Raw genomic sequence first — 13,641 nt, 5'->3', positions numbered from 1 at the left:
ACAAAGAAATACTAAGACTTGGGAAGTCATAAAAAGGAAGTGGTCAGAAGATTTGTGAGAACAATTTTATATTTGCCGACGAGTTTACTAGAAATTCTTCTCAGCGTAACATAGATACCCTGTAAGCAAGACGCTGTTAACGCCAACGTACGTCCGTTCGTTAAGGCTTCCACATGAAAGGAGGCTCGGAATCGACGTTCCACTTTCGAAACACGAGCAGAAGAGGCGCAGACGCCTGACTGGGCAGAGCGGCCTACCCCCGCCCAGGGGACACTTGCAGCAGGTACAGCTGGAATGGCCCTTTCTAGGCCCAAACTCCATCGCTCGCGCCACCGTCAGGGCTGCTGAACTTTAGTCCTCTTTGGAGGAGGCCCATCTGCGCTCGCATTCGTGTCGATACTGTTTTCGTCTTCGCCTTCATCCTCCTCGTCATCGTCGTCGTCATCCTCGACACTACCTGCCAGGGTTCAAGCGGGGCGCAGATGAGCAGTCCGTGGTGCGTGCGGCGCCCCGAGGCTGGCAGAACCTCCCTCGCCGCACTTCTGCCCGCCTCACTGCCGGCTGTCCCTCCCGCCACTCACCTTGTTTCCCGCCGCCGGCCGCCGCCTCTCTCTCTTCCTGAACCAAGGGCGCCAGCAGCTCCACTACTCGTTGCTGCAACTCGACCAGGCCCTGCCGCACACCGCGCAGCTGGCCGCCCTCACCCTCCACCGCCGGGCACGGTACCCGCACCGATCGCGTTTGCCCGTCGCGGCCCCTTAGCTCCGCCACCAGCTCCATCGCGCCGCCGCCGACCCGGCCCCGCCCCCCTTACGTGCACGCCGCCAGCCTGCTGCGCGGGCTCCCTCTGTGACGCACGGCCCCGGTCACGTGAGACGCGCAGTTCCGCTTCCGCCGTGGCGCCCTCTGGCGCCTCGGCCGTGTGTTTCCCGCCTCCACTCGCTCGGCCTCGCGTTCCAGCGATGGAGGCGGCGGCGGAGGGTGCTGAGCCGGGGAGCGGCTGCGGGGGCGGCGCGGAGGAGCCAGTGGTTTCCTTGGCGGAGGTGCTGGCGGAGAACGAGGAGCTCGAGAAGGAGGCGCGAGCTGTACTGGGGGGCAGCGACCACGAGCGCTGCAGCTACTCGCAGGTGGGGGCGGGGCCCGGCGCCGCGGGGGGCGGGGCGGGGCGCGGAGCCAGGAGCAGCCAGGGGGTCTGGAGGCGGAGCCGAGGGCTTTGGGGCGGGGCTACCAGGGTCCGGGACCCCTCCCTTGCCGGCCCACCTGTAACCCGCGCTGGTGTCACCCCGCAGGGTGCCGTGAAGAGGCAGGCGCTGTACGCCTGCAGCACCTGCACGCCGCCCGGCGAGGAGCCGGCGGGGATCTGCCTTGCCTGCAGCTACGAGTGCCACGGTACCCACCGCCTCTTCGAGCTCTACACCAAGAGGTGCGGGGCGGTGCGGGGCGGTGCGGGTGGGAGGAGCGGCGGGCAGAGCGTGCGCGCGGGTGGCGGGCGGGGGCGGCGGCTCGAGCCTCGCGCGCTTGCGGGGCAGCGGCCTCGAGGCCTCGCCGTGGCAGTGCCCGGTCCCCAGCGCGCCTTCGGCCGCCGCGGGGCCAAACGCGGGTATGGTCAGCAGGCTGGGAATGCCGCGGTTCCCTGCGGGAGGGCTCATTGTGTGTTGAGCTGGCTTGGGGTGTAGTGCATTTCAGTGAGGTAGGACGGCGTCCTGGTGTGTGACTCATAGAAGGTGCACTGCTCCCAGCAGAGCTGCTCAGCTCACAGAGGTACCCATGTGTCCCCGTTTACCTGGCCCACCAACCATAACTGACAGCTCTATGTGTCTGAGTAGGAAGCGCACGAGCATAATCACTTTTGCAGATCCAGCCTTCAAAACCAAACCACACCGGTTTTTGCTTGCGTTTTTGAGTGCGGTAGTTGCAAGGCCCAGAGTTGGCTGTACCATTGCAGCCTCCCAGCAAAGAATTGTTGCAAATGGTGGTTTTAGCTGAGACCTGCCAGGAACAGCATGAGAGGGTAAGGCTGTAAGGCCCTTTGGTGAGTTCTGACAGCTGCTATTGTTTAAATAGCAGCAAAAATATTTTTGTGGCTCCTAATAAACTGCTGAGAAGTGCTATTGAACAGAAAATCCAATGTGTTTTCAGTTAATAAAACCCATGAAATGCTGTATTTTTCTTTCCAGGAACTTCCGCTGTGACTGTGGAAATAGCAAGTTCAAAAATCTGCAGTGCAAGTTACTCCCAGTAAGTTCAGACACGGGTTTCATATGTGTAGAACCAAAATAACAGTAGTGGGAGGTTGGTGCCTTGCCTCAACCAGTGTTGACTCATGCAGTGCCTCTTCTTTTCCAGAAAGTTAAACAAGATGGGAGTACTAAAACGGGAGATGAAACTGTTGAGGGCCCAAAGGGAAATGAATGTTTGATCCTTGTTAGCCAAGAATGCGGTGGTCCTGCGTCCACAGTCACTGTAATGCCAGAAATGTGTTTGTGGTGCCTGCACTAGTACACCTCATGAGCTTTAAGCTGACTTCAGGAGAAGTGTTTGGGGTGCAGGTTTGTGGTTGTATTAAGGAAATTTAAACTTGTGCTACTGTCAAAGGGACAGCTGCCTGCCCTTCCTCCCTTTGGAGCTAGTGCCCTAATAAGTTTTAGGAAGTTGTAACCAGAGCCTACTGATGGGATAGGTTTTTACAGTATTAAGCCTCCTGTGCTCTCATACTCCTGGGTATTTTTGACTTACAATCTTCTGGGAAGGAGCAACAGGAATCTGCTTGACGTGGCTGCAGTGCTACTCCTAGGGTAATAACACTCCAAATGCAGAACGTGCCCATTGTGTTCCAGCATAGTTCCAGATCCAGAGCTAGTCACCCTAAGGCTGCTGAGCAGTGATCCTTAGATGTCTGTGATACTTTAAAAGATGTTACTCTTTCCTGTTTGAGTCAATGAATTGAATCACATGGTTGTTTATTCTTCAGCATCAACAAAATCAGTGGCGCAGGTTAAGTGACACTGAGTATCTGTTAACCTGGCTGACTTCATGGGTGCACGGTGCTCACATCATCTCTTCTTCCTTTGTCAAGACAGCAGTGGAAAGCATTTTCTAGTAACATCATAAATGGTCACAGCCGTTTCTGCAGGGGTCTGTGGTGGCCTTAGCCTGTGACTATGTGCAGTGTTGAAGCCCTCTGCTTGCAGCTGTATTAGTTGTCTCGTTTGTTATAAAGCACCTACCTGTAATTGAATTTCATTCAGCATATCTTATAATTTAGATAATCTTCTCCTGTAGACTGAGGCTTGTATGATATGAATTTAGTGGAAGCTCAGATTAAATAAAGTTGGGTTGGAATCACATTATGGATGTTTGAAAACAGATGGAGGAGCAGGTGCATAGTCAGTCTACAGATGTTGCTGTAATGGCAGCAGACAGGTGTGCTTAGTTATCAAAACTCTGGTGCTGTTTTAGATTAGCAGTAGCTTGACAAGCACCACAGTTACCATTTGTTGCAAAGGTAGAAAGACTGCTTTTCCTCTTTCCTTTTGAACTTCAGTCTTCCTCACATGCCCTATCTGCTGCTCACTGCATAGCATAGGTGCCTGGATAATAACTTTCTTTTGGGTCTTCAAGCTATTGTGCAGTCTAGAGAAGAAGAGGCAGAGGGGAGACCTCATCACTCTACAACTACCTAAATTGGAGCCAGGAGGGGGCAGCCTCTTCTCCTTGATGACAGGACTAGAGGAAATGGTTAAAAGCTGCTCCAGGGGAGTTTTAGGCTGCATGTTAGGAAATATTTATTCACAGAGAGCGTTATCAAACATTGAAATGGTCTGCCCAGGGCAGTGGTGGAGTCACCATAACTGGAGCTTGGGGACATGGTTTAGTGTTGACCCTTCAGTGCTGGATTGAAAGCTGAACTGGATGATCTTTGATGTCTAAGCAGATATTCTGTGATACTGTGAATTAAAAGTGGAACAGGAATGGAAATTTTCTAGATTGTATGTCATGTCTTCTGTGTTTCATTGCATTGTCTCTTGAGACATTTCTCTGTGATTTTCCTTCCCTCCTAGGAAAAGGGCAAGGTGAATTCAGGAAATAAGTATAATGACAATTTCTATGGATTATACTGTACTTGTAAAAGACCTTATCCTGATCCTGAAGATGAGGTAAGAAATACAAAACCCAGTAGTAACTGTATAGATGGTATTTATGAAGAAACACTCTGCAAAGGGTGGTCGTGGTCGCTGAGCTACTCTGCAGGGAAAAGCCCACTCTGAGAGATCTCATGTTCCAATATTGCTTTTGGTTGTGATGTGCTGTGTAAAGTATTTACCAGTTTTTATTAAATAGTAGAATATCTTTATGCCTTGAAGACAGGTGAGACAAAACACTGTACTCTTATCTGCTTTTCTGTCTCTAAAATTAGAGAGTTCCCTTAGAGGGTGGCTTTTCATTATTGTGAGAGATGTGGCAAATACAGAATAAACACATTGCATGGGTTAGGAGAGACCAGAACCTGCTGCTTTGTGCCTGCAACAGTGCTCTGACAAGGCTTCTAGGATGGGTAGAGTTTGTCTTGTACCACTGACTTTTCCTCTACAGTAATTCAAACACTTTTTCTCTGAAGTATTAAAATATTCCACTGGGTTTGCACAGGGACACTTTCATTTGTAGTCATAGAAGTTAGGGAGTTTGAAAGAACAAGGAAGGCACAAGTCTCTCAAATACAGAGAAGTATTTCATAAACTCACCTCTGAAGTTCAGAAATAACTAAACATTTCTAAAGTAATCGTTGATAATTGTTTCATGACAAAGCAGTCTGTACTGGGCTGCATTGTGGGCAGCTCAGGTGGGATTCTGGCATTCTAATCCAAGCCGGATGGTGTCATCAATATCAACATCTCTCCTCTGCTAAGCTTCCTGCCTGTGCATCTCTGTTTATGGGAATAAATGTAGCAAGAATGAGTTAACTTTTATCAGGTCTTTGTGTGAGAATGTCTTGCTCTACTGGGAAAACTAAATAAACAGGAATTTCTGCACTCTTGATAATATGACAAATTACACATGCTGTTGAACTTCAGGGAAGCAAACTGACTAATGAAGCAGAAACTGCTTATTAATGGCAGCTCCCTGTAGGTGAGTGATGGAGGGAAATGCAACTCACTTGAGGAGGCTTTGCATAATCCTGCACTTTGAGGCTTGTGAAAGATTCTGGAGGTTGCCATAGTGCTAATAATATGACTGTTCATCTAGATTCCAGATGAGATGATCCAATGCATAGTTTGTGAAGACTGGTTCCATGGAAGGGTAAGGAAATACAAGCAGTAGGATTACCATTTGCATAGAAATAAGTTAGCGCCAGTTAACTTTGTGTGGTTATTCTTACTTGGGAAGATTTGCTCTAGTTCCCAAAAGATTACTCTCTGAGTTCCAAGGTATGTCTTTTCATCCTATACAAAGGGATATTGAAAGTTTAATCTTGTGTTGATGTCCACTCTAGTCTCAGAATCCTAGGAAGAGTTCTACTTTTTGGAAGGTTAGCACTGCAGAATGAAATGTTAACTTTGTAACTGTCAACTGGGAAATTCTAATCAGTAGAATCAATGAGAAGAAGTTCTCGCTTACTACCCCAACACTTCATTTGGAAGAATGCTTTTTAAACTGTAATTCCTTTAAATGGCAAGGAACAAACCTAATTATGAACTTTGGGGAAATCTTTTTAAAACAGCTCAGCACTTCAGTGAGTGCCTTCCTTAATGTGTAAGCATTAAGGATGTAGCCTCTTGTGCCCTGAAGGGCACAAGTGAAATTCCGTGTTTGAAGTTGCAGGATCAAAGAATTGCCAAAAAATAAAGATGATTGGCTTCAATTATAGGTTCTGTAGATGAACTACAGGATTCTTTTGTATAAATAGATGTATGAAGACTGTTACACTGCCTATTGTGAGCTCTGCAAGTGTGCTTTTCTAAAGAAAGCTGCTAAGTGCTTCTAATTGCCTAAATACTTCTCACCAGTTTATGGAGAGCTTTGGGACTTAATTCTTCTTGAGTGCAGTCTGAAAACTTAGTCTCTTAGATGTAAGGAGCTAATCTTAAGTTATTTAAGTGTTTAAGCATGCAGTGTGCAATAGGTATATTCACCTGTCCTGTGTTTAGGACAGTTCAGAAGAATAATGTTTAGAAACGAGATAAAGACAGGACTGAGATTTCTGGGTATGTTGGAGGCATAAAAGGCTGTCACAAAGGTGATTGTTTCAGTTTTTCCCTGAAATTTGTGTCAGCTTTTTCCAGTCCTTGAGTTATTCTGATGATCATTGTAGAAAGCTATCAGGAGCGTGTGCTTGTGCTGAAAATAGGATAGCATTTGATGTTTTTTTTCCTCTAAAGCTAGAGTTGGGTCTGTTAATCTGCAGTGAATGCCTCACTTCTGCATGCTTGTTCCTCATTGATAGCATCTTGGCACAGTTCCCCCTGAAAGCGGAGACTTCCATGAGATGGTGTGCCAAGCCTGCATGAAACACTGCCATTTCCTGTGGGCCTATGCGGCGCAATTAGCAGGTAATGAGAACCAAGGTAGCTGAGGCAATGTTTCGTTAGAGGATGTTTCTCACAGTTGGTTGATTAATGACATCATTCTGTTTGAGTGGTTGGAGAAGTGATATTTGTTACACTGGACATTTGCCTCCAGCAGTGGAATGTGTGGGGCTGCAGTAACTGCTCTGTAAAAATAAAATGCAGCTTTTGTTCCTAAATCTTATTTCCATGGTGCTCACCGTTTCTCGTATCAAAGATGTGCTAGTGTACAGATGGATGAATTTCATACTTGTCTTAACTTAATTTTTGAACTGGACCAAAGGACTGGAGAGCCATCCAAGGAAACCAGTGTGGCAAAGCGCTGAGTGAGTAGCAAAGAGTGAATAACTGACTGACCTGAACTGAACGTGTAAAACCTTCTGAGTGCATCGGGGCTGTTCTCGGGACAAGGGTTCTCTGTGGTCACACCAGGACTCTGCTGTGTGGTCTCTGTGGAATCAGAAGGGTAGATGGCTTGATTTCAGTGGAAAGAGCTGGTTTCATGTAGTCTCCTAAATATTGCTTATATCAACTGCAGACTGATCTCTTACAGACCAGAAATTTCAATGGTAATTTTAAGGATTCCAAGCTGGTTTACCTGGAGTTCTCTTCCAATACAAATACAGCACAGAATGGGGGTTTGGTTTTTTTGTTTACCTTCTCCTAAGCAGCTGTGTCATGGGATATGCATTTGAACTCGACAGCAAAAGGAAGCCTTGTTTTAAATAAGGAAGTGGTTAGTGAAGGTAACCTGTCATAAGTGTACCTGGAGAACGTGAGGGACTCTGACATAGTCAGCAAAATGGTATGCAACAGCTACTGACCCTCTGATAGTTACTGAGGGGTGTCAAGGACAAGCATTTTGGTACAGAGCTGTCTCAAGCTGTGGCACCATTTTTCTTCTCAGGGCTTAGATTTTGGGAAGCAGAGTATTTTAGAACAGGAGTATGAGAGGTGAAGAAGACTATAGTTAAAGATGGAGCAGTTTCTTTTTGTACCTAGGTCACTGTATCTTTGGACAGCAGTAGAGTATATCCAGCTCTTGCAGTGTATGGAGGTGGTCCAGGTGCTCTTTGATGCTGCACTGTAAAGCAGAGGGAATGTCTGTGGTAGCTTGTATGTTGTCAGGCGCTGTATTTTCACTTGTCTGGGTATGTATCTTCCAGTTCCTGCTTTGACCAAAGTGAACTCCCTTGAAGATGAAGGAATTGTCCTGAAGGTTGAAGAAAGTGAAGAGCAGAAAAAAGAAATAAAACCAGAAAGTGGAGTGGAACACCAGGAAATGAAGGAGGAAAACCAAATTGAACAGTTTAATGAACCATCTACTAGCTCTGGGGCTGCCTGTCTGGAGGTAAAACACACCTTCTTTCCTGCCCTGTGCATTTTCATACTGATGATACATGAAGTGAAGCCCACTTCTTTGTGTATAGGTTCAGCAAAGACAAACACTTTGTTTGTTTCCACGTTTTCAGTCAGTGACACTTCAAATGTGTGGTTTCTGTGGAGCTCAGTATAGGCTGCGGAACATGATTGTAGAGATGGGTGACAAGGGTCTGTGTGCAGACTGGTTAGATCCATCCCTTCTTGTCAGTCACCCTGAGGTAACCTCCAAGTTTGTTCTAGTAGAGGGCTATTACGCATTGCAGCTGCATTTGCATGATAGTCCCTCTCCCATTTTTTAAGAAGGGTTACAGCCATTGCAGCAGCACTAGAGGTTTGTGTATAAAAATAAGCATATCTGAGGCAAAAGAAGGATCTTGTAGAATGAAAATTATGTGCTAGAAAGAATGCAGTGCATTTGAAGTGAGTACTAAACACTCATTTTAATTCAGGTAGTTGCTAAGAGTGAGGTGCCAGTCTGCAAGCTGAAAGAACTCCAAAGCAAGCCCTTTGTCAAAAAAGATACTGCCACCTTTTGGCCGTTGAACTGGAGAAGCAAATTGTGCACCTGTGAAGACTGTTTGGTATGTATTCTGTGTTCATTACCATCATTGACAGGGGGGAAGCAGGGAGTGTCTCCCAGAAAATCTTTGAGGGGAAGTTGTAAATAAAATCTGTTGTAACTGTTCTTACTCTGCATATCAACACCTAAAAAACCCCACCTGCCCCACACAGAGAAACACAATGAATTAGTACAGCATGAAGGAGCTTCTAAATGTTTGTGTTGTCTTTGCTGCTTAAAATCCAGTATTGCTTTGGAAGTTGTCGTGGGGAGGTGTCTGAAATGCTGGATAAAAAATTTACATTACTACTTCTATTGTTTGTGATACTGAACACAGAAAGGACTGGGCAAGAGCATCTTCATCTGAGAGGTTTAGAATTAAATTTTACTTCATTCTCCAGAAAATGTATTCAGAGCTTGAGGTGCAGTTCCTGACGGATGAATGTGACACTGTCTTGGCTTATGAAAATAAAGGTACCAGTGACCAAGAAACAGAGAGGAGAGATCCTTTAATGGACACCCTTAACAGCATGAACAGAGTCCAGCAAGTAGAACTCATCTGTGGTAAATACAGCTTCTTCTCTATGGTCTGGCTTAGCACTTCAAGCGAACAGTTTCCCACAAGAGATGAGGATCAGGTCTTGCAGTGCAGGATCAAGTTGTTCTTGAAGTGACATGTAGATGATTGTATGACAGATTGCACACCACAATCAGAGTTTATCTGGAGAAGCCTGTCCTCTCTGGCCCAATTTTACATCTTCAGCTTACATTGAGAACCAGATGGTGTGAGAACTTTTCCCCTATTTAACTTAGATATTGTATTGATAATTCTTGTAACATTAGTAGTTAAACATTAATTTACATTTCTGCTGTTGGCTTATTTATCTTACCCTGTTGTGTTGTTTGGGCACTCTCCTGTTGTCTTGGGGAGTGCCAGCCAACACGAAACTGGGGTGCAGTGTGTGCTCCCTGCTAGCATTATTGTTATAATTTATTATTACTTAGAATCTTGTTCAAACCTGGATTTGCCTTAGGAAAGAGGAAGTAAAAAAGGTTGTCTTCTTGAGCCAGTGTTAAACTCATACTGTCTGTTTTCTTGTTTGTTTTCTTTCCCTCACCTTCACTTTTCCATGCAGAATACAATGATTTGAAGACAGAACTGACTGACTATCTCAGGAGATTTGCAGATGAGGGAACGGTAAGGCTCAACTTGCAGAATCAATTGCTAGAAAATGTGTTTTAAAGTACCATTGAGGGGTGGGTGGTGAATACTATGATGCCATAGTTACATAGTTAAAGTACTTTTTTCCTGTCTCTTGGAGCTGCTGGTACTGCAGTAGAAATTTATGATTGACTGGAATTTAAAAGCTGCATTTCCTTAATGACATTAAGAAAGGGGAGAGAGCTTCAGCTCTGTCTGTAAAGTACTGAGAGCAGTTCCTCAAGTGAAACTTCATTTGGGGAAAGCAGCTCTTAATCTTTCTGTATTTTCTTAATCTAAACCCTTAGAAGAACAAGGACTGACTAAATATTGTCAGTGGTTTTCTTGGAGGAGTTGCTTGTTACTATTAATTAGCACACACATTTTGTTGGCTTATTTGCTAAATGGCCCTTCTTACTTGCACTGTAATGAGTCTGATGTGAGCTAGTGAACATCTTGCTTTATGTTAATTTTTCTGATGATAGAAGCAAGTGGCCAAACTGATTAAAAATGCCACCAGGAGCCTGGCTTCATGTGCTTGTTTTGTCTTGGGGGAGTTCATCTCTCTGTATTCTTGTATTATAGAATTTGGTATTAATCATCTCCTTTGGGTACAAGAGGAAAGCTGTTGTGGCAGCTGTATTGAAGAGGTTTCAGGATACTTTTCTATGCTTTGTGTGTTACATGCAGGAAGCATGCAAGGAGAAAAATAGAGGGATTGTTTAATTGAATTCCTGTACGACTCAGGTTTTGTATTGCTTCCCCAGGTGGTTAAAAGAGAAGACATTCAGCACTTCTTTGAAGAATTTCAGTCACGGAAAAGACAACGGACTAACAGGATGCAGTACTACTGTAGTTAGACTGAGAAGGTTCGGATCTGAAACCACAACTGGGAAAATAATATTCATTGGCAAACAGAAGAGGCATCTTCAGTATTTGACTTCTCATCAAAATACAGCTGTCCAAGAAATGTCTTAATTTTGTCTCATACTTCATTTGTAGTGACTGTGTTCTTAACAGGTACATTGCATTTTTGGATTTCAGTACTGACAGACTTGGCCTTGCTGTGAAAGCTGGTCTTAAGGGGGAGGATGGCTCATTACAAGGACAGGGTGCCACTGTGTGCCCTCAAGCCTGTCACCTGTTTGACTGTTAGTACCTATAGCTGTCACTGTACTGAAACCTGGTGGGGGTACGGCCCACCCTCTTCCCTTCCTTCCATGCAGCACAGGCAGTGCACACTCAGCATGTTTTGGTAACCTGCTTTACGTGGCCCCATGTCAGCTGGGGGTGTAGTGACAGTGCCCAGCGCAAAGTGAGTGTCCGTTCATGGCACTGAGGCAGGCACAGGTCCTGAAGGGGTAAAGCAGATGTGCATTGCGGCCAGGGCTGTTGGATGAAATTGCATTCTAACATTTGGGTCACCTCAGGTGAAAGAATCAGTGCTGCACTTCCCCATGCTTGCTCTCCCCTCTGGAAGTGCTCCCTGGGCAGGTGAAAAAATGAGAACTTATAGGTTGGGCTTGACAAGAACCTGTTTTTATAAATTCAAAAACTTTGTTTCTAATAATGTACAGTGATGTTTTACATGCAAGTAATTGTCACATGAACTTTATCCACTCACTAGGATATAAACAGTATCTAGGAGGAGATACTAAACTGCAACTTAAGCAGCAGAGGGAGGGGCAGGGTGGTTTTAGGAATTAAATGTGCTTTGCTTTTGAAAATAGTCTACCACAAATTATTCTACTTCACAAACATCCCTGAAAAGACTGCAGCATCCTCATGTTTTGCTACAATATAAACCAAACCTCTTTTTATAATCACTGTGGTAATCACAGAACCAGATAGGTTTTGCTGACTTCTACAAATCTATACTTAGCTACAATTAAGTACTGACTTCTTTGTAAGGTTGGAGCCTAATGTAGTTTTTAGTTTTCTTTGCCCTCAACCCCCAAAACATACTTAAAGAAAGTTCTATTTTTTAAACTCCTGCTTTAGCAACCTGGAAGATTTCTTTGCCATGGAGTACTATTCTGCTTCTGTTAGTAACTCTTGAGAAGAGTATCAGACTTCTATCCTTATCTCTATTAATTGTTCCTGACCACTTTATTTACAAAAGCTAGTTCTAGAGTAGAGGCTCAGCTCAGCTGATTGTTTAATGCCAAATGACTAGTTGCTTTTAACTCCAGGTAGCATATGTGCTCTTTTTTTTGTAGCAACTGTTCCAGGAGTTGTAACTGCATCTCTACCACCACTATCTCAAAATTAAAGAACTGTTCAATCTGTACTGTCCTGGTTTTTTGAAGTGCTGCTATAAGTTTGTTTCCATCCATGATCCAGCTAAACAGAGGACAGGACAGGGATGACATGTGAGCTGTTCAGGGGCTCAGTCAGGCTTGGTGTTTCTAGACCTTTGCCTCTGCCCTCACCTACAGCATCGCAGGCAGGTGTGAAACAAAGGCTGACATCACACTAGAATTTAGAGCAGGAGATAAAGCAACATAGGATGGCATTTCCTCTGTAGTGCAGTTCTTGGCTTGTAATTCACTGCAGTGGGGGAGAAGGGGCCTAGAGGCAAGTGTTGTCCTGGATTCCAGCTCTGAGCTCAGATCCCCTGGAGCTGAAACCCCAGGTGTTCCAGATCGTGCTGTCCTCCCCCAGCATAGAGGAGCAGCAGCAGCTCGCAGGGTGCAAGACAATACTGTAGCAAGGCACTGTGCCACCACTTGCTGTGCTCAAGCAATGACAGCAGTACTGTACAGAGAGAGGAGCTCAGCTGCAGGACACTTTCTGAAGCAAGTATGTAATTTCCCACAAAAATAGTTACCTACAGCTACAATCTCACACCACTGGGTCAGCAGTGACAATGTGCAGTGCCTGGTTTTGGCATCAGCCTGTACTACAATCACAGAGTAGGGTGTACCTGAAGTGGGTCTAGTCCCTAACAGTCTACCTTTTCAGCTTTGTTGACACAGTTGTGCTTTCTTCATGAAGTGAGGCATCCTGTCTTCTGACAAGGTCACAGACTTAGAACTCCATTGCAAAATGAACAGAAAACCTATAACAGTAAGTGTTACACTTGTTTAGTTCAGGAAGTTGCTCCTGGAACTCATCTTCCCAGATGTGGGAATGAAGGTGTCAGTACTTAATGCTTATAAAGCACTCTGTCTCTCCATCCCACCCCCACTTTCTATGAGGACATAACCCAGGTATGTTGTTGTACATCAAAGTATTCTGTTGCTGGATGACATGCTCCTAAACTCGAGTCACTTCTTTGAAGCAGTGAAGCACTTGTTTCTGTAGAAGAGATGTAATGAATATTCAGCTGATGCAAGATGACTGCAACTCCAGAACAGAACAGTGGGTACTTAATAAGCATCTTTGTCTAGATGCTCTGCTGAGAAAAGAAACACTTCCTAGATAAGGGCTAAGTCGCACTGCCTTGACTGAGTAACCCTATTCCCTTTCATTGTGAATAGTCTCAGTCAATTAAGCTCTAGCCAGAACTCACTGATCTATTTCGCTGAAGTACTTTTTTGTTTTCAATAAGCTGCTTGAGCAGTGCAACTGATTTTGAATTCCTTCTCGTCTTACACTGCTTTCTATCAGATCCTTGATGTTCAAACCATTTTTGTGCACTTCTTCCTCCCCCCAAGAAGGAATGACAAACCTTGTGGGTGGTTTACTGTTGGAGGGTGCTTGTGATTTGCATTAACCACTCCTTCCCCCCAGCCATGGGTCAGAGGCAGTTGTGCGTTAAGGACACGAGGGTGGGCTGGGCTGCTCGGCAGCCTGCTGGGAGCCGTGCAGGGGAAGAAGCCGCAGCAGCGCGTTCTAGACAAGCCATTTATTTGAAATGCCAACTATACATGGGATAAAGTCAGTGTTACATGCTTCTCAGCAACAGTAGAAAAATAGAACCAGTGAAAACC

At 45.3% G+C, this 13,641-nt stretch overlaps 1 protein-coding gene across 1 annotated transcript; it reads left to right on the top strand.

Moving 5' to 3' along the window:
- The first annotated feature begins 434 nt into the window (after positions 1 to 434).
- On the top strand, positions 435 to 12,063 carry UBR7 (ubiquitin protein ligase E3 component n-recognin 7). Its single transcript, XM_054161896.1, has 11 exons — positions 435 to 1,127; positions 1,290 to 1,423; positions 2,178 to 2,238; positions 4,062 to 4,157; positions 5,245 to 5,298; positions 6,443 to 6,548; positions 7,730 to 7,914; positions 8,396 to 8,527; positions 8,907 to 9,069; positions 9,642 to 9,703; positions 10,474 to 12,063. Exons 1-11 carry the CDS (start codon positions 483 to 485, stop codon positions 10,564 to 10,566), a joined length of 1,731 nt encoding a protein of 576 aa, XP_054017871.1. The 5' UTR covers positions 435 to 482; the 3' UTR covers positions 10,567 to 12,063.
- Positions 12,064 to 13,641: the final 1,578 nt, after the last annotated feature.

The sequence above is a fragment of the Dryobates pubescens genome, chromosome 5 (genome assembly GCF_014839835.1).
Source record: "Dryobates pubescens isolate bDryPub1 chromosome 5, bDryPub1.pri, whole genome shotgun sequence".
In the NCBI taxonomy this organism is placed as follows: Eukaryota; Metazoa; Chordata; class Aves; order Piciformes; family Picidae; genus Dryobates; species Dryobates pubescens.
This window is presented reverse-complemented; position numbering and strand designations above follow the sequence as displayed.